At 37.1% G+C, this 21,092-nt stretch overlaps 1 protein-coding gene across 12 annotated transcripts in view; it reads left to right on the top strand.

The window, feature by feature from the left end:
- Positions 1 to 21,092, top strand: part of MAP7D3 (MAP7 domain containing 3) — a 78,638-nt gene that overhangs the window by 50,738 nt on the left and 6,808 nt on the right. For all 12 annotated transcript variants that reach the window (XM_031944829.1, XM_031944834.1, XM_031944833.1 and 9 more), the window contains 4 exons: positions 5,491 to 5,554; positions 12,790 to 12,940; positions 14,680 to 14,784; positions 16,184 to 16,237. In XM_031944829.1, the coding sequence (XP_031800689.1) occupies positions 5,491 to 5,554; positions 12,790 to 12,940; positions 14,680 to 14,784; positions 16,184 to 16,237 (374 nt within the window). The remainder of the gene's footprint in view (positions 1 to 5,490; positions 5,555 to 12,789; positions 12,941 to 14,679; positions 14,785 to 16,183; positions 16,238 to 21,092) is intronic.

The raw sequence follows: 21,092 nt of genomic DNA, 5'->3' as shown, positions 1-21,092 counted from the left end.
GGGTACCAGTGCATGACTATTTCTAGTAATGATAACGATTTAAATTATAGTAAATGCTTAAATATGAAACAATGAACTTCTGTTGTGTGTAGTTTGCTTTAAAATATGTCTATTCTCTTTTGCAAAGTTGTAGGAATTTGACTGTTCTAAAGGTATGAGTTGTAGGTCTCTTACTATATAAACACTTGTTGCTCTCCAAAAAGATTGCACCACTTTGCAATCTTCACCAGCGGTGTTGGAGTGGGGCTGTTTTCCTACAGCTGTCTCAACATTGAATCTTACTGTTTTCAACTAATCTTGCCAACTTGATGGATAGAAGGTGATAGCTTACAATTATTTAATTTGCTTTTTTCTGATTATTTTGAAGAGTTTGAACTTTTTCATGTCGCTGTTGCTTGGTGTTTTGTTCTTTAGAGATCTTTGTTCATATCCTTTGACCAGTTCTTTCTTTATAATAGCTTTTTTCCCCCAAATATATGCGAAAATAGTTTTCAACATTCACCTTTGCAAAACTGTTACCAATTTTTCTCTCTCTCTTCTTCCTTTCTCCCCCTCCCCCAGACAGCAAATAATCCAATATAGGTTAAACATGTGCAATTCTTCTAAACATTTTCCATATTTGTCATGCTGTATGAGAAAAATCTAGATCAAAGGGGGAAAAATGAGAAAGGAAAAAACCAAACAAAAAAGGTGAAAATACTGTGCTTTGGTCCATCTTCAGCCTCCATGATTGTCTTTTTGGATGCAGATGGCTCTTTTCATTGCAGGTCTATTGTAATTGCCTTAAATCACCTCATTGTTGAAAAGAGCCAAGTTCATCACAGTTGACCTGAGTAATCTTGTTGCTGTGTACAGTATTCTTTTGCTTTGATCAGTTCTTAGAGATGTCAAACTTCAATTAAAAACATTTCTCAGGAAGATTTTTCTAGATATATTACTTTTCTTTTCATATGATCAAACAATATATAAAATGCCTTTGTACCTAAATAAATACAAAGCTATTTGAGGCAAGACAGCATGCTCTTATACCCAGGGGCATCAGGAAGGTTTCCTTTAGGAGATGGTACCAGAACTGAGCCTTGACAGAAGCAAAGAGGTCAAAGGGAGGAGGAAGAGTTCTGAGCAGGCATGGACATGTCAGAAGAGAACGTAGAGTTTGAGGAACAGCTAGCTGGTCTGTGTGCCTTGTAGAGTGTTGGAAGGGAACTAATGAAAAAGAAGTCTGGAAAGGTAGGTTGGAGCCAGATTGGGAATAAATTGAAATGGTGGCTGAAGAGTTTTCTTTTCCTTTTTTATCATGGAAATATTAGGGAGCCCCTGAGGATTTTGGAGCAAAACAGTTGATGTGTCAAAAACTAATCTGCATATGCCATTGGTTATGGGTCAGAGTTAACTTGCTCGTCTGTTGTGTGTTTTAGATCCTTTGGGGGTGTTTAGATAGTTTTGATAATTGGTTCTTTAGAGTACAATTTGAGATAGGGAAATACAAATCCCCCCTTTTTCTTTTTCTTTTTTCAAGTCTTCATAATTTCCCTTGATATATTTGACTTTTGTTCCATAGACATTTTGTTATTGTTTTATCTTATTCCATTATTCAGCTATCTTATTGGTATTTTGATTGGTTATATCTCTGCTTTCTCAAAATTCTTTTTGTCCTGATGATGGTATTGTTTTGTACCTCCTGGTCAGTCTGGTGAAGCCTATAGACCCCTTCTCAAAATCATGTTTTTAAATGCATAAAATAAAATACATCAGATTACAAATAATAGCATTTTGTATAGTTCTTTAAGATTCAAAAAACATTTTACATAGTTATCTCATTCAATCTTCATAACAACACTTTGAAGTAATTATCCCCATTCTATTGAGGAAGAAGCTGAGGCTGAGAGGCTAAATGAAGGGAGCCAAATATGTTGAAATATAGTTATCAACATAATTTTTTAAAAGTTCACAAAATCCAGTTTAAAAATTATACCTTAGGGGAAATTTTGCTGCATCAGGCCCCTGACCAAAGATCTGAGCCTTTTTTTGCCTTTGATTTCTCATCTGAGAAATTAAGGTATCGAGTTCTGGTGGCTTCCAGATTCTTTTGTAACTTTTTTCATGGAAGAGAATATGATCTTTCTTCATTGGGGTGACAAGTGTGAGAATGTGCCTTTGCCTCTCCAAGGTATGATGCTTAGAACTCCCCTCTTAAATCTGACCATAAGAAAACCTTTCCCTCCAAAAAAACTAGTTTCTTTGCTTTATTACATTAAAGGACAGACCATTTTTCTTGCTCTCATGCTTGGGATCGAAGAGATTACCTTCTATTGTGCTTTTTTTCCTTACCTCTCAATAATAACCTACTTTCTCTAGGTATAATCCCAAAAGAGACTCTGTAACAAAAGAGAATTATATTCTTTTGGTGGCAAATAGCCATTTGGTAATTTTTTAGATGGTGGATGTTGCAAGGTATTAGTTGGATCCTTAGTGTTGTAGGTATTATCAGGGAAGCAGCAGAGTATAATGTAAAGAGTTTCACTTAGGAGACAGGACACCTGGGTTCTAGTCCTATCGCTGCCTAGATAATGAGGTAATCTGGCGTTAAGCAAGTCACTTCTCTCTAGACCTCAGTTTCCTTCTCCATGAAATGAGGGTGCTTACTTAGGTGATTTCAAAGGCCCTTTCCAATTATAAATTCTAGGATTAAGCCTTCAGAGTTTCAACTACAGGGATGATCATGTTCCTGGCTGCCAGCTGCCAACACTCAGAATTTTCTGTGGGCAGTCACAGCTGCAATAGAAGCATTTGCCCACATGAACCACTGCTTCTTTCTTTGTGGCAAGAAAAAGAAAAAAACTCTGCAGAAAGAGAAAAATATGTGATTAAAGATGCAGTGTGCTATTTAATTTAGAAATGAGTGAACTACAAAACCTACAGAACACTTTTCGGGTAGAATGCTTTTTTTGTTTGGATGAAGATGTGAATTTTTGTTGAAATTGGCCTTCCAGCATCTTTGAAACTTTGTCAGATTACACTGACTGCCTGCATTTTCTGTTGTTTTTTTTTTTTTATCTGACATTTTGCCACATTTTCTATTTAATTGACCTTGACAGCAGATTTCAATTTTCTTCCTTTCAATTAAATCAGAATTTCTTCCATTTTACATTTTCCTTATGACTTACAATGTCAGTAGATTTCTATGTCCTGACATATCATAAGAAAAAAAAAGAATCCTGGTTGAATTTGATTAAAGGAAATATCTATCTTTTAAAGATAAGGAGGGGAAATGTTAATACTCTAAACATAGCTTATGCCATTGATTTCTTTATATACTCTCTTAACTCCTTAATTAACCCCCCCATATAACAAAACAAATAGGTTAAAATCAGCTAAAAAAAGATGAGTGTCTGTCACCATATCACCATTCTGCTCTTACAATTCTTTACCTCTTTACCAAGAGATTGGAGGTGTGGTTCATCATCTGTACTCCACAACTTAATTTGGTCATTTCAAGCATGTAACTTAGCAAAATATTGTCACTTCATAAGCTTGGAAATAGTAAGTCAAATGCAGTATGTAATTATCATCAACCTCTATTGCACTTTGGATCCTTTTTACTCAGAAAAGATAACTCGCATTTTTTATAGCACTTGGAAGTTTGCAAAATACTCCCCTAACAATAGGTCCTGTAAACTAAATAATGCAGGTTTTAATTATTCCCATTTTTACAGATGAGGAAACTGAGGCTGAAAAGTTAAGTGAATTTACCATGGTCACACAGCTTGTAAATGTTTCCCCTGGGATTTGAACACAGGTCTCCTGACACAGGTCTTCCAGTGTTATCATCATCATCATCATGAAGAGGCATTTATTGCCTTCTCTGTGTAGGACACCATGGGTATGATGAATTTAATATTACCAATGTCTTTGCATGTTTGAAGGTCTGTCAAGTAGAAGGCAGATTAGGCTTGCTCTGTCTTTAGAAGGCAGAATTAGGAGCAGTTAATAGAAGTACCTATCTGATTATTTTGGACTTTTTGTATAGTATCAGAGGTAGAACAGAGCACAAAGCTTTGTGATTTGTCACCTACATCAGTGAATGCAGTATTGTTATAAACCTTCTGTTGTTTTTAACTTTGGGCCTGACACTTCTTAGAAAAAACAAATGTTACCAATTCTGGGAAATAACCTCAGGGAGCAGCTACAGCACACAGTATGAAAGTGGCTGATTAACTTGCACTGTGGCTGGCTTTGGTCATCTTTTGGGATCCTGAGGCAGTCATCACTTAACAGCAAGTCTGAGTGTGACTGGTACCTATTGTGTAGAATTCCCTGAAGTTTGATTAGTTCTGTTGCTCTGAGAAGAAAACGTTAACCTAGGATCCAAAAAGATTAATGAAGCCTGCTGGACACAAGAGGATTGCTATCTTAGGTCTTTTTAATTGCTTTATCTTTAGAATCCCCAAATTTCCTAGTTGCAAGGGACCTGAAACCGTTTGGCCCCAACCTGAATAGAAATCCTGTTCATACATGCCCACTAGTGACTATGTAGCTTCTACCTGAACAACTTCATTAATGGGGCAGCCAGTTCCACTTTGGGACAGCTTTTCATTATTAGGAAGTTTGAGCCAAAATCTGCATCATTGTGGCCAAGTTCTTTCTCTGGAGCCAGGCAAAACAAGCATCATCCCTGTTTTACCTGAAATGTGTGAAGACAGTGATCATGTAAGTCTTTTCTTTTTCTAGATAAGAAGCTAAACCTTCTTTAGTTCCTTCTTAGGGCATGGTGTTTAGCTCTCTCATTATCTCAGTCATGGTCCCAGCTTGTCAATGTCCTCCTTAGAATATTTGAACATAATGTTCTCCAGATGCTTTGACTGGGACCATGACCTCTCTTCTTCTAGACATCAGATTTTTCTCAGTGCAGCTGACAGTCCCATTGCCATGTTGTAGTTTTGGCCATTTCCACAGCATGCTGCCTATACTCTAGCCATCGTCCATCTCTTAACATTTCGAGCTGGCCAGGATTTAGAAGCCAACCCCATCATTTTACAGATGAGAAAACAAGTGGCCAAAAAAGAGAAATGACTTAGTTAGCCATGTCAGACAGGTACTAAGTGCCAGAGCCAAACTTCAAAACCAGATTTTCTTGCACGAAATCTAATCCTTCTCTGCTCTAGCATATTGTTCTGCCTTCTTCAAGCGTTTTTTCCTTTTCACTTTGAGCTTCCTTGTAGAGTTATCTCAAAACGGCTGTTTTTATTAGAGACGGATTATATTTTGGAACAAGTTATTAAAAATTGACACTGGGATTTGGATTTTGTTTTGTTTCAAGAACAGATACCATGAATTATGAGTCCTCCTTTCTTGCATGTATTTTTAAGTTCTTTAAGGCTTCCTTTTGTATATGGTCTCTTAATTTGGGTTGTACTTCGTAGTAATCCAATTGAATCATGTAAACTTTTATTCAAAATAATGCTGAAAAAACTGCTCAAATTTTGACAGGGAAACGCCATGCTCGGGAGCTAAAGAATCGTGAAGAATGGGAAAGATCTCAAAAAGAAGAAAGGTAAGAATCAAACAATCATTCTCTTACACTGTAGATCTTACCGACTTTTGTTTTGAATACTGGTAGAGGTATCAACCTTAAAATCTCATCCCCTCAAAAAAAATTTAAAGAGTAATCAAAATTTTCAATAAGTCATTTAAAAGTCACATGAGAAGGCAAGAGAAGAAACCCCCTATAGCCACCTAAATACGCATAGAATACTTTTCCCGTCCACACAAATATTTTCACAAAGGGTACACTGACATTTAAAAACAATTAAAGGATCTTTCAGCTGTCCTGGGACAGGACTAGGGAGTGACATCCCTAGTAGCCATGATTATTGTCTCAATCTCATGCATATAGTTGTATGTGTTGAATGTTATCTAAATGAGTACAAATTGATAGGAAAGCCTTGCCTGGTCAAGCAGGGCCTCATGGATGTTCTGCCTTAATGTTATCACCACTTGTCCAGCCTCTGGTCTTTCAGTGGAATCTGAGCAGTCTCTTTATCCTGGGAAAAGGGGCATGTGGTGACTCAACTAACACAAGACTTCTTTGTCCTGGAATACAAATGCCATTTGTTCATTACCTGGTCTGGGCACCCCCTTCTCAGTGTGAGACACTGTCTAATGTATTATTAGCAGGTTGCTTGGTGAAGGTAGAATCAGAACAAAGATTGCTGAATGACTTTAAAGCTCTGGTCGCCAAACTGCTTTTCTTCATCTTAAGAGGTTCTGTCTTCTACACAAATCATAATATTGCAGTCTAGTGATCCTGACTTTCCCACTGACATTGGTATTTTCCAGCTCTTCCTTTTTAGGTTCCACTAGAGACGTCTCCCTTCTCTTTGAGCTTGTAATGTAACTTGCTATTACCTTATGACCATCCTTCAGTTCACTAGGATTCATGTGTCACATTATAGTTTTTTCCAAGATAATAGGTTATTTTATGTTGAAGTCGTCTTCTTCCTCTTGAATACTAGGAGATATGTGAATCTCATTAGTAAATTGGCTTCAACTCCTCCCACAGGAAGCACCACCTCTCACCAGAAACAGTTCCTCTCACCAACTTACTTGATCCATCATTTCTTTACTTAGATATCCTGGCATCTAAGATAACTTGTCCTAAGTTTAGGGATCCTTTTTGTTTTGTACTCACTAGCCCTCTTGTCACCTAACTCCAAGATAGAATTGTATTGAACGCTTACCTTCAGCTTTCTAGGCTTCTAATTTTAGCACTCTTTTAAAAATTGCTCTTTCATCTTTTTCAGGGCACTGAGAGGAGATTTTTTCAATGGAAAGAAAGCTTTAGTTGAATAGAAGTTAAATACTAACTATATTATCATTTATTATTAACCAAAATTACTCAGTATTGAACTTTCACTGAAGTCTCCCTCTGATAACTCACTGTTGTTCAAAAGTGCCTTCTGGGTTCTTAAAAGCTTGAGCATAGGCCCAGAGATAGATTCTTTGTGTGTCTCAGTTAGAGACTTGGCTATCAGTTGTATCTGATTTTTCATGACCCCATGAACCATACCATGATAGGCCCTTCTGTCCTCTGTTATCTCCCAAAGTCTGTCCAAGTTTATGTTCATTGCTTCCATGACACTATCTATTCATCTCATCCTCTGTCATCTCCTTTTTCATTTGCCTTCCATCTTTTCCAACATCAGGGTCTTTTCCAATGACTCCTGTCTTCTGATTATATGGCCAAAGTCTTTAAGCTTCTGCTTCAGTATTTGACCTTCCAGTGAATAGCCTGAATTAATTTCTTTAAAGTTATAACTGATTTGATCTCCTTGTTGTCCAAGGGTCCCTTAAAAGTCTTCTCTGGCACCACAATTCAAAAGAGTCAATTCTGTGGTGCACAACTCTCCTTATATTCCTACTCTCACAGCCATACATTGCTACCAGAAAAACCACCTAGCTTTGACTATACGAACCTTTGTTGGCAAGGTGATCTCTCCTTTTTAGTATGCTGCCCAAATTTGACATAGCTTTCTTTCCAAGGAGCAAATATCTTCTAATTTCATAACTGCCTTCACCACCTACAGTGATCTTGGAATTCAAGAATATAAAATCTAACGCTACTTTCTATTTCTTCTCCCTCTGTCAGGAAGTGATGGGACCAGTTGTCAAGATACTGGGGTTTGTTTTTTGTGGTTTTTGTTTTTGTTTTTTTTTTGGTGTTGAGCTTCAAGTCAGCTTTTACTTTCTCCTTTCTCACCTTGTTCAAGAGGTTTCATAATTCTTCACTTTCATCAGAGTCATTATCATCTGCAAATCTGTGTTATTTTTCTCAGCAACCTTAATTTCAATCAGTTATTCCATGTTTAGTTCTAACTGTTGCCTCTTAGCCCGCATGTGGGTTCCTCGGAAGACAAGTACGATGACCTAGTACTCCCATCTCTTTGAGGACTTGTCACTTTTGTTGTGATCTATTTAATCAAAGACTTGAATGTAGTCAACGAAACAGAAGTAGATGTATTTCTGGAACTCCCTTGCTTTCTTCATAATCCAACGAACGTTAATAATTTTGTCTCTAGTTTCTCTACTTCTTCAAAAATTAGCCCACTCTTCCGATAATTCTCAGTTCATAGATTGCTGAAGCCTAACTTTCAGAATCCTAAGCATAACTTTACTGGTATGTGAAATGAGTACAATTTGAGCATTCTTTGACATTATCCTTTAGAATTGGGATATAAATTGATGTTTTCCAATCCAGTGGCCACTGTTGAGTTTTCCAGATTGGCTGGCCTGTTGAGTGCAGCATTTTAATGGCATTCTCTTTGAGGATTTGAAATAGCTTAGCTAGAATTCCATTCTCTTCATTAGGCTCACTATTAGCGATACTTTCCTGAGGCCCATTAACTTCGCTCTCCAGGTACGTAAGTCCTCTACCATGACAAGGTCATGACCCAGGAGGGGTGGTAAAGGACTAGCTTAGCTAATTTCAGAGGGACTTGCCACCAAAAGGTTGACTGTGAAGCAGTGAATTTTATTTTTCCTGTAGTTCTTCATGGGACAAGGGAAGGGGATCCAACACACCAATAGGATCACCATGCAACACAATAAATAACACTAATACAGCATATTTGCAAGCTTAAGTAAAGTGATTGTTGTGGGCCTTCCTGTCTCAAGTTCCAATAGAGCCAGCCCTAGGTACCTCAATGTGAGTACTCACGTCAACCCAAGAAGCATCTCTAAAGGTGTTGAGCCCTTAGAAATATTTTCTGTAGGGAACATGGTCTTTTCAGTTATTTGAGGGGACATAGATTGAAGGATTTTTTAAATTGGCACAGAGAATTCCCTGCTCCAGTGTAGATGGTCACATGTCTAATCAGAGCCAATTCTGAAATGCAGGTCTTGTGTGTCTCTATTACTGTACCCACTCCACTATGTAGCAAGTCAGAACTAAAGGCATCGTGAACTGACCTGCTGTATCTTACATAAGCACTTTTTTTTTAGTATTAATTGAAGTATTTTATTTCCTTAACTTTTATAGTTAGACCTCTTGGTTTTTTTTTTAATAGTATTTTGTTTTTTCCAATTACATATAAAGACAATTTTTAACATTCATTTTTATATAAAATTATGATTTAACAAATTTCCTAACTTCCCCCAAGATGGCAGGCAATTTGATATAGGTTATATGTGTGCAATCACGTAAAATATTTCCATGGTGTGAATAAAGAAACAGTTTACAAAAAACTGCATTTTGCAAAAGGAAAAAACCTCTCCAAAAAGTGTAAGTAGTATACTTCGATCTGTATGCAGAGTGGACCATTTCTTTCTCTGGATGTGAATAGCATTTTCTATGATGAATCTTTTGGAATCTCTTAGATCATTGTATTGTTGAGAAGAACCAAGTCTCTCATAGTTGGTCATCACATAGTGTTGCTGTCACAGTGTACTATGTTCTCCTGATTGTATCATATTATGTAAAATCATTCCAGAGTTTTCTGATGTCTGCCTGCTTCTTTTTATTACAGCACAGTAGTATTCCATTACATTCATATACCACAACTTGTTCAGCCATTTCCCAATTGATTGACATTACCTCAATTTCCCAAATTTTTTGCCACAACAAAGAGAACTGCTACAAATACTTTTGTATATGTATGTCTTTGTCCCTTTGTTTATGATCCTTTTGGGATGCAGGCTTAGTAGTGGTATATATGCACAGTTTGATTGCCCTTTGGGCATGGTTCCAAATTGCTTTCTAGAATGGTTGAATGAGTCTACAATTTTGTCAACAAACAGTGCATTGGTGTCCCGATTTTCCCATATCTTCTCCAACATTTATCATTTTCCTTTTATTTTTATTAGCCAACCTGTAAGATGTGAAGTGAAGTGATACCTCAGAGTTGTTTTAATTTGCATCTCTGTAACAGTGATTGAGTATTTTTTTTTCCTTATGGCCATAGCTAACTTTGATTTCTTCATATGACAACTGCCTGTTTGTATCCTTTGATCATTTATTAATTGGGAAATGACATGTATTCTTATAAATTTGATTGAGTTCTCTATATGTTTAAGAAAAGTATCAGAGATACTTGGTTTAACAAGTTGTTTCCCAGATTTATGCCTTTCCTTTCTAATCTTGCTCTTATTGGTTTTGTTTGTGCAGAATCTTTTTAATTTAATGAAATCAGTACTATCCATTTTATATCTCATAATACTATCTCTTGTTTGGTCATAAATTTTTTCTTTATCCATAGATCTGACAGCTAAATTATTCTTTGCTCTTCTAATTGGCTTATGGTATCACTCTTCATGTCTAAATCTTATCCATTTTGACCTTATCTTGGTATATGGTTTAAGATGTTAGCCTATACCTAGTTTCTGCCTTACTGTTTTCCAGTTTTCCCAGCAGTTTTTGTTACATAATGTGATTTTGCTTTGCCCCCAAAGCTAGAGTCTTTGGGTTTATTAAATACCAGATTACTATAGTTATTTATTACTGTGTTTTGTGTACCTACTGTATTCCATGGATCCACCATTCTTTCTTGTAGCCAGTACCAGATAGTTTTGATGATTACCGCTTTATAATAGAGTTTGAGATGTGTTGCAACTAGACCATCTTCCTTCACTTTTTTCTATTCATTGTCTTGATATTCTTGACCTTTTGTTCTTCCAGATGAATTTTATTTTTTCTAGCTTTGTAAAATAATCTCTGGTGTTTGGCATGGCCCTGGATAAGTAAATTAACTGAAGTAGAGTTGTCATTTTATTATATTGGTTCATAAGCCTCGTAGTTTTCTAAGGCTAGATATAAATGTCCTGATCATTTGAAGTTAATTCTCTAGCTTTGAGGTTTCTGGAATTTTTCTGTTTGTTGTTGTTGAGTCTTCTTCAGTCATGTCCCATTCTTCTTGACCCCATTTGGAGTTTTCTTACAGAGGTACTGGAGTGGTTTGCCATTTCCTTCTTCAGATCATCTTACAGATAAGAAACTGAGGCAAAAAGGGTTAAGGGATTTGCCTAGGGTCCCACAGCTAGTCTGTGCCTGAGGCCAAATTTGAACTCGGGAAGGTGAGTTTTCTTGATTCCAGGCCTGACACTCTATCCCCAATAGTGTCACCTAGCTTCCCCTCTCTGATTTTAGGACCTACATGTTTTATCCTTCCAGGGTTACCTTTTTATTTTCATTTCCTTAGGCTTATGATGTTGAAGTTGTAGAAAGTATGAATCAACCTTGATGGGAAACAAGTATTATTTTGATCATTTAAATGATAAATTATATTTTATATTTATATTGTACCAGTACTTATATTTCATGTACAGCTCTATACACAAGTCGTATTTCAGAGACAACCAGTTGTTATTGTGTATCTCTCCCTTTTCACAATTTGAAAGACTCCTTGAGTCAATGTCCTTGCTAAAATATGGCATCCCAAGCTGAACTTGACATTCCAGATAGTGGTTCTTCTGGATCAGAATTCAGAACTGTTAGATCTCTAGTCCTAGACACTAGAACTTACTTAAGGTAGCCTAAAATTGCATTAGTTTTCTTGCTAATTTGCTAGCAAGATTACAACATATGAGACAGTCTCTGTCCTCAGGAAGGATGATTTTGTTGAGTGGATAAGATTTACAAGAAACAATTACTCAGCTATACAGGAGAGTATGATTGTGTTAAATTGGTGTAGTATGATTGTTGGAACTATAGAGAGAAATACCTTCTGAAAAGAGGAGGGATTTGTGCTACATTTGGAAGCCTAGGTAAGAAGGCTGAAGGGGAGGGCATCTTCATGAACAAAGGCAGAGATGAGAATATGTGTAACATTGCATAAGACTATAATTTAAATTAGTGGACAATAAAATTTGAGAGGAAGAATAGATTAATAGAGGAAGATCAGATTCAGATCCAGTCTCTTGACACTTGTTAGCTTGTGACCATACGCAAGTCATTTAAATTTTCTGAGCCATAGTTGCTTTTTGTGTATGATAGGAATAATGACTATAGCACCTATATTATCAGGGTTATTATGGGATCAAATGAGATACTTCATGTTTTTAATGTACTGTGTCAGGGCAGCTACTGACTCAGTAATTTGAGCACTGATCCTGGAGTTAGAATTTGAGTCTAAATCCAGCCTTGACATTTAATAGCTGTATGATCGTAGGCGAATCATATAATCTGTATTTGCCTTAGTTTCCTCATCTGTAAAATGAGCTAGAGAAGGAAATGGTCAATCACTGTACTGTCCTTGTGAGGAAAACCCCAAATGTGGGGTCACAATGAGTCAGATGTGATTGAAGAGACTGAACAACAACATAGCACTGTCATTTATTATTAAATATTTGTATAAGAATTGATCTTCTCTGCAAAATCCATTTTTCTGAAGAAAAAAAATGGGGACAATGTGGAGTCATTAAGAAAAAATTCTCAGTCCTTCATTAACTCTTCTCATTCCACAGTAGAACTCTCTCCTTTGTAACAAATAGGTACAGGCAAAATTTTATCTATTGGGAACGTATGGGAATAATAACTTAGATTTGATTAGCTTTTCACATATATTCTTCTGTACTTCTTCCAACTACCCTTTTAGGTAGTACAAATGTAATCCCTGGTCTGTGAATAAAGACATTTTCCTTGTGAGGCCTTGTGTATAGAGTAATTCTGAAATGAGTCTTTTGCCTGTGTTTTTAAAAAAAAAAAACACTTCTGGAACCATATTTTAGGAAAAGATAATACCAACAAAAGCCATTTAAAGATTAGCGAATCTGTAAATGTTTTGCTTTTATAACTAGGAAAGCAAAAGAGGATATTGAAAAGAAAGCCATCATAGATGACGCAAAAATGCGACTTGAGGAAATGAGGTCCCTGGAAGAACAGCAGCAGAAGAAGATAGAAGAGGAACAGGAACAGGAGCAGGAGCGTCTGACTGAACTCCAACAGCAGGTGACTTAGGAAATAACTTACTGTGTCAGGTGTGCTTACTGATAAGCTTCCTGTCTCCTTTTTGTAGTGCATCTTACCTAGTACTCTTTCCCCTTGTATGTTCAATGAAGTGTAAGCTTAAATTATTTTATACGTTCGTTACCCAGGAGCCTTAAAAATTAAGTACTATTTGGAAGTTTTCACAAAGATTGTATTTGCCAGACTAAAAGAAAAAACTGAAATCAGCTGTTTTTTCCAATTATTCTTTAGTTGTAATAATTACTGTCTTAGGCCCACCCATGAAATTCAGTGCTTGTGAAGATGTATGTTATAAAGAAGTAATTGTTGAAAGAAAAAAGGAAAGAAGTAGCTTCTTTTCTTGAGCTCATAATCTTTTTTTAATAGTTTTTTATTTTTCCAAATACATATGAAGATAATTTTCAGCATTCACCTTTGCAAAACCTTGTGTTGCAATTTTTTTCTCCCTCCCTTCCTTCTCCCATCTCTAAGGCAGCAATCTGATGTAGGTTAAATGTGTAATCCTTTTAAACATATTTCCATATTTGTCATGCTTTCCAAGAAAAAGCAGATGGACAGAGGAAAAATGAGGAAAAAAAGTAAACAAACAACAACAAAAAAGGTGAAAATACTATGCTTTGATCCATATATAGTCTCCATAGTTCTCTGTCTGGATACAGATGACTCTCTCCATCACAATTCTGTTGAAATTGCCTTGAATCACCTCATTGTTGAAAACAGCCGAGTCCTTCTCATCTGCACTTAGCAAAGACACAAAGACAAGGAATTATAGGCTGTATTTAGGGAACAGAGAGTAATCTAATTTGGCTGGAATGGAGCAGAGTGTAAACACATAGGAATGAATATAACGGATCATCCCAATTCTTTGTGGCACTGGGCTCTTAGAGATTTTTGTTTCCAACAATCCACTTCATACTTCTTCTTGGTCTTAAGCCTTGCCAAATAGAATTATCTATATTGTGGAAATGACATTCACATTGAGAACCTTTTATAAACTTCTGGAAGAGTTAGAAATTTTGGCTCTGATTTTGCATATTAGTAAAGAACTCATATTTTCAAAAACTGCCATGTTGGTGTAATAAGATTTTCCAGCTTTACAGTAACTTGATAAAACTTGTTGATTCATGTAGAGTTCTAGTAACTTAAACTTTGCTATCACTCTTTCACACTTACAATGCTGTGATAATCGAGGTTTAGTACCCTAGACCCAAGTGCCCTGAGGTTCCATCTGGAATCTCAGAGAAAGATGAATAGAGAAATTCTATTCAGTAGTATAATTTCAGTGTTAGTCATATTTTATTATACTCTATTGTTTTATAGAATTAGTGATCTGTATGTGGTACACAAGCACACTGCCCACCAGTCAATGTCATTTTGTTATAATAACCAACATCCACACGTATCATTTGACTTCTCACCCAAAGTACAAGTTTGATGATTCACAGTATGACTTTGGACTTTTATTCTAGCAGTGCTGACTAACCCCAGTGTCACTTGGCTTACAGCTGCCATATTGCATAGCTTGGATCTACATTGTTCCATGGAACAATGAACAACTCTACTCTGTAGCGTTATTTCTTTGAATGTCATGTTCTTGTACAGTAATCTTCTAATCACCAAAATTGTTGAGTGATCAGATGCCAGAGCTCCTCTTCTGTTGTCATCAGATTTCTCTAAAACTGAATGGTGTGCCTTTGATGTCGTTTTCCTACTTACTATAGAAGGAGGAAGCTGAGGCAAAGGCCCAGGAGGAAGCCGAGAGGCAGCGGCGAGAACGGGAAAGGATCATGGAACAGAGTGTCCAAGAGCGTCTGGAGAGAAAAAAGGTCAGTCAAGTGATGAGGCTAAATGCTTTGGTGAAACAATCATTGCCGAGACCAACAGGCAAGCATTGTGTCCTCATTCTTCCCCACCTTCTTGACAAGGGCCTTTGATGGCACTATGAAGAAGATGCTCTCTCTTCCCTTCTTCCTCCTCTGTTTTTGGTGGAATATTGGTAATTGCCTGTGCAGTTGGTGAGGTACAATCATTATAGTGGTATCTCCACTAATAGGATCCTCTGAAAATAGTTTCTTTTTTATAAAAGGGCCTTGGTCCTGGAAAGAATTGAGGAAACTGAGCACTTTGACCCAAAGGCAGTTTTGATAATAGCTGAGGAGAAGGTAATGGTATTGGCTTAGTTGTGGGCTTTTTATGGGCAGGCTAGGTGTTGGACCCAGCATTCCAAGGATTTACAAGGCCTAGTCACCTGAGGATGAGGAAAGCTGTTTCCTGAACCATGGCCTCTCCTTTGGTCTTCATGTCCTGAGGTGGGTGAGTGAGTGCCTTACACAGACTAAGAAAATAGGGGGCCCCAGTCAGCCTCCCCTTGGAGGGCAAGGAAGCTTGTGTCATGCTGAGAGGATCCAAGTACTAAAATGCATTTCTTGATTTTCTTCGCGAGTTCCCCTTTGTTAACAAAGTTTCTTTCAGTAATACATGACACGAGAGAGCATGCTCCAAATTTAAAGAGTCAGGTGCCAGATTTAGACTCGGAAAGATATGAATTTGAACCTTGCCTCAGACATTTATAAACTATGTGACCCAAACAAGTCATTTAACCTCTTTCATCTTCTGCTATCTTGTCTCTAAAATAGGGATAGTAATAGTACCCACCTTATATAGTGGTTGTAAAAAATCAATCCAATGAGATAATGTAGGTGAGACGTTTTGCAAATTTGAAAGCACTCTCATGGGTGTCCAGAAGGTTTAGTGCAGATCAAAACTATCGAAGCTTAAAACCACACTAAAACTTTTGATTCACCCTTAGCTACTATCATTAATATTAGCTACTATTGTTAATATGCATGTTAATTTTGGCAAGATAATTTGAGATTATTTCAAAAACATCAGTTATTTATTGGCAATAATCTTTACTTATGCTAAATAATGATCTTTCTGTTCTGCAAAATTATGTGTGAAAATTATCATTGGATTTGCTAAATTAAAATGAGAAACAAAGTGATTGGCATTCAGAGTGCTGTATAATTAGAACAGTAAGAAAGGCAATTAGGGGCCCAGCTTCTTAGGTCATTTGTATCAATTTGACAGAACAGGATGATGAAACAGCTTGCCAAAGATGATCAGTTTAACAACCTCCTGTTTCAGTTCCATCAATTTATTTTTTATCGCTGTTTTATAGTTTTGTTTCAGAGATGTATACTTATACTTTTTTTCTACTAACAGAGAATTGAAGAAATTATGAAGAGAACCAGAAAGGTGGAACAGAATTCAGAGCAGGTAAGCCTGTTCCTGTTTACATTTATCTTCTTATCCCTCAATCAGCTGACTCAGATTACACATTCACATGCTCCAGATATTTAGGTCAACTTGACCTACTTGCTATGTTTCATCATTGACCTCTGCCTCCTATATTTGTGCTGCTTATGCCCACATACCTCCTACCTCCTTGAAGAACATTTTCCAGGTTCCACAAGTGATTGGTGACGCTGCTTCCCTCCCCCAGAATCATTATGGATTTGACATTTTCGTGTCTGTGTGCATATTGCTTCTTCCCAGTAGGATAGAAGCTGTTTATGATCATGGAACGTCTTAATTTTGTCTTTATATTTCCAATGCCTAGCACATAATATGTGCTCACTAAAAGTTTTTGCATTAAACTGAAATGAAATGAGGAGAACTTTGGGGAAAAGAAACCCACAAGGACTCTCAAGCACATTATCTGAACCTTTTTTGGGTCCCGGGTCCCAGATCCCTTTGGCAATTCACCTGGTAATGACTATTGATAGGCCCCTTCTCAGAATCATGTTTACAAATGCATAAAAGTTCAAAACATTAGATTGCAAAAGAAACCAATGATATTGAAATAATTATCAGAATATTTAAAAAATAAGTCATTGCTCTTCAATTAAGAATCCCAGCCCTAGAATTTTAACTGTCTTACCATATGGAAACTGTACCAGTATTGCTTAAGGATAGCAGTTTGAAAATGTACTCGAGGTTTTCACCTTTTTTTTTCCTTGATTTTTTAAACTTTTTAAAATTTTACTTTAAAAAACATAATGAAAAAAGGAGAACAAAACAGAACATAAAATTGTCATGTGCTCAGCACATCAGGGAGGATTCAAAATATGTAACATTAAATTACCAGTTCAAGAGAGGATATATAATAGTAGAAGAAATTATATTCATGAGAGTCCATCTTTTCTTTACTTCCTTGTAGGTTGTTCTTTTGTTCTCTGCTTACAACAGAACTTTATCTTCTTTCCCCATTTCATCCTTCCTACTAGTTCAGGCAGGCTATAGTTAAGCCAGAATATATTTATGTATATATACATAGTTATACATACACACACATACCCACCTTGAGAGACACACACACACACACACACACACACACACCTCCCTTTCCAATCCCTGCTAAATCTTCTACTTTATTTGTGCTCCTTAACTTGCCTTCCTGTTATTCAATCTGGCCCCCCCATCCATGGATCCCTCTCTGGTTTTCTTTCCTTACCCTTTGCTTCCCCCTCTGCCCATCCCTCTACCCTTATCTCTTTATAAATTTTGGAGGATGCTATACCCTGCACAGTATATATGTAATGTTGTCTATTAAACCTATTCCTGATATGAATAAGTTTTCAGAGCTGAGCCCTCCTTCCCCCTTTAAGGCTTCTGTGTCTATTCTTCTGTATCTCATTTGTATAACATAATTACCATTTTTATTTTAACTCTGTTCCACTCTTTCGTTTGGGCTACTCAATTGTTGATGTCAAACTTAAGCATATAGTATAGATTTCCATGTAATTAACATAGTTTGTCCATGTTGAGTTCTTTGAAAGTGATCTTGGATGTTGGCTCTTATATGTTAAATTTTCTATTGGTTCGGGATTGGTTGAAAGAAAGTCCTGAAAATCTGCAAGGTTTTTATCATTCGAGATTATAGATAATTTTGCTGGATATGGCATTTTTGGCCGCAGGCTTAATACTTTTGATTGTTGGTAGATATGATTCCAGGACCTGTAGTCTTACGGTTTATTGTGACTGCTGATCAGTCCTCTACAATTCTAGTTGTAACTCCAATATATTTGAATTTTTTTCATGTTTCTTGAAAAATTTTCTCTTTAATCTGGGGGTTTTGAAATTTAGCAATAATATTCCTATGTGTTTTCCACAAAGGATGTCATTGACATGATAATTGGGGGATTTTTTTCTTTTACTTTCTCCTTATTTGTATCACTCCAGGACAGTTTTCTTGCATGAATGTGGCAAGGTGTTTTTTTTGGTCACAGCTTTCAGGTAGTCCAATTTTTCTTATATATTCTCTTCTCGATCGGTTCTCCCTATCTGTTGTTTTTCTTATAAGATGTTTCACATTGTTCCATTTTTTCATTCTTTATATTTTGTTTTTGATATTTCTTGTTGTCATAACTTCACTGGCTTCCCTTTGCCCAATTCCAATTTTCCAAGAATTATTTTTTTCTTTAAGAAACTGTGTCTTCTAGTTAATTATTTTATTCATAATCTTGTTTTTCTTAGATGTTTTTAGTTTTTCCTCAGTGTCTCGCATTTCATTTTTAAAGTGCTTTTTAAAAATCTTCTATAAATTCTTTCTGGGCAGGGAGCCATTTAACATTACTCTTTGAGATAGAAGAGACTTTTTTTTACATCATTGTCCTTCTCTGAGGATGAATCCCCATCTTCTATATTCCCGTAATAATTTTCTATGGTTAGCTTCTTTTTTCTTTGCCTGATCATCATCATCATTATTTTTTAATGAGCATATTAGTGTACATACTTCTAATCTTCTGCCTTCACTTTATTTTTTCCCTCTGACCTGGCATGGCACAGTAGGGCCTGGCATTCCTAATCAGCTGAGGTTGAAGACTCAGATCCCGAGTCTTCATGTTCTCTGGGAGGTGAAAGTCTCTGTGATTCAAGCTGAGGCTCCAGTCAACCTCAGTCTCACCCCAGGGGTCCTCACTTGATGTTCCTGGAGAGCCAAGCTAGAAGGGGTTTGCACTTTGCTGGGGTTAATCCTAGGCCTGGGGCCTTTCTTTGGGTCGTGGACTATTGCTGGCAGGACTGCCTGTTTCGTGTCCCTCCCCATTCCAGTCCATCCTCCCTTGACGTGCCAGTGATATCCCCAAAACACATGTCTGTTTTTTCCTTTGCTTGATAGATTCCAGTTGAGACTCCCAAATCTTCCACTGGGCCCTTTCTACTTTCCAGTTCCCCCCCCCCCCTTTTATGTACTTTACATTCCAATGACACCAGCCTTTTTGCTGCTTTTTAGAAACAAAACATCTCCTAACGATGTTTTTCCAGACCATATTCAGGCCCAGAAAGCTCTCCCTCCTTTACCTCTGGCTTCCTTCAGAGCTCAACTTGCATCCCATCTTCTGAGGAACTTTTGCAGTTTCCCTTGTTCCAAGTGATGGTCTTTCATTGATCTTCTTTCTCTTGTATGAACACTTGTTCATATATTGTTTTTCCCATCAGAATGTGAGCTCCTGGAGTTCAGGGACCCTGCTTTTGCCTTTCTTTGTATCCCCACTGCTTGGGAAATAAACTGGCACATAGGAAGCATTGAATAAGCGCATATTGACTGGAGACTTAAAAATGGCTCTAGTCTTTTGATTCCTAGCTTCCACAATTCTTTCCATGTGATTGAGGGCAAGTTCTTTCACCTCTCTGAGCTTCAGTTTCCCCACTTGGAAAATAGGGAACAATGGCTCTTCTACTATACCTGTAGAGGGAAAGTGCTTTGTAAGATGGCCTGTTTAATTATAATCAGGCTCATTTCAGTCTTCGAAATAGAGTGAGGTTGACTAATTTGGTCCTATTCTTTAGTCATCAGTTTTTCTTCCCAAAGGAGACATTAAAAACCTCAACAGCAATGGAGTCTTTCTCCGCTTTACTTGACTTCTCTTTTTGATCATCTTTGTGCCTAACCCAGTTTTGGATCAGGACAATTTTTATTTGGAAAGACAGAGCATTGAAGGAGGAAGGGGCTTTCTAGCCATCCAGGAAAGCAAGTGAAATCAAAATATCTTTTCATCAGTTTCAGCCTGCTAAATGTCAATTCTCATTGCAAACTTGACGATTTAAAGCCTTTATTAAAATCTTACTACTTTGTAGTAAGATGAATGAAGTTCTTAACCTATCCTTGGGGGGTTAGGTTAGGGATTAGATTTCTGATTTCACTGGACTCTCAGAGAGTCCCTGGCTACCCAGGATTCTTTCTACTAATGTAGGTTGGCCCCATCGAGCAATGGAGTCAGACTTAAATGGAAGAGGGGCAACTGAACTGAATGGTATCAATCCTGTGGACCATGTATTAACTTAGAAACCCACAATTTGTATTTTTCTTTATTTTCCAATTATATTTTAATCTTCTTCTGTCTGCCTGGTGAACCTCTGATGTAGAGGACGGTCATATGGCCAGGATTTGTCTAAGAGGGAACTTGAATTCAGGTTTTCCTGCCTCTTGGATCATCCATTACGCCACAAGGTGCTCCCTTAAAATAGGTTGGTTAAATTCTGCACTTGTAATGTCCTTATATATCAGTGAATTAACAGTGAGAACATGTCTCTAAGGTATCGTGGTGTAGAAAGGGCACTGGCTTTGAAGTCAGATGATCTGGATTGAAATTGAGCTCTAAATCCTCTGTTCTCATCTTCCCCTTTTTATAGATGAGGCTCAGAGAAGTGACTTGCCTGAGAGTCACATCTTGATCTCTTGATTCTGTGGCATTTCTTTCCACTGCACCATGGTGACACTCTTAGTGAATGGAGTTGTGATGATAAGGCTGCCACATGGGGAAATGATGGAGCTTGCAGAACTGTCTGCTCTTCTAACTACAAGTCTCTTTTTGTGGTGTAGTGAAGTTTTGTATGCGTTGGCTTTTTCCTCATTTCTAATTCATAAAAATGGTCAATCAACATGAAAAGCAAGACAAATTCTGCTGGCTTATTTCTGAAAAGCAATACCTGTGTATTGCAGGTACAAGAGCACTACTTCCCAGAGAAACTTTGAGGACCAGATGTTTTTCATTAGGACAAAAGCATCTACCCTCTTGCCATGGAAAAGCCACCTGGCTAAATACATACCTTCATCGGGTTATTCCCTCTG

This window comes from Sarcophilus harrisii, chromosome X (genome assembly GCF_902635505.1).
Source record: "Sarcophilus harrisii chromosome X, mSarHar1.11, whole genome shotgun sequence".
Taxonomy (NCBI): domain Eukaryota; kingdom Metazoa; phylum Chordata; class Mammalia; order Dasyuromorphia; family Dasyuridae; genus Sarcophilus; species Sarcophilus harrisii.
The sequence above is the reverse complement of the archived record's forward strand: the minus strand, read 5'-3'. Positions and strand labels throughout refer to the sequence as shown.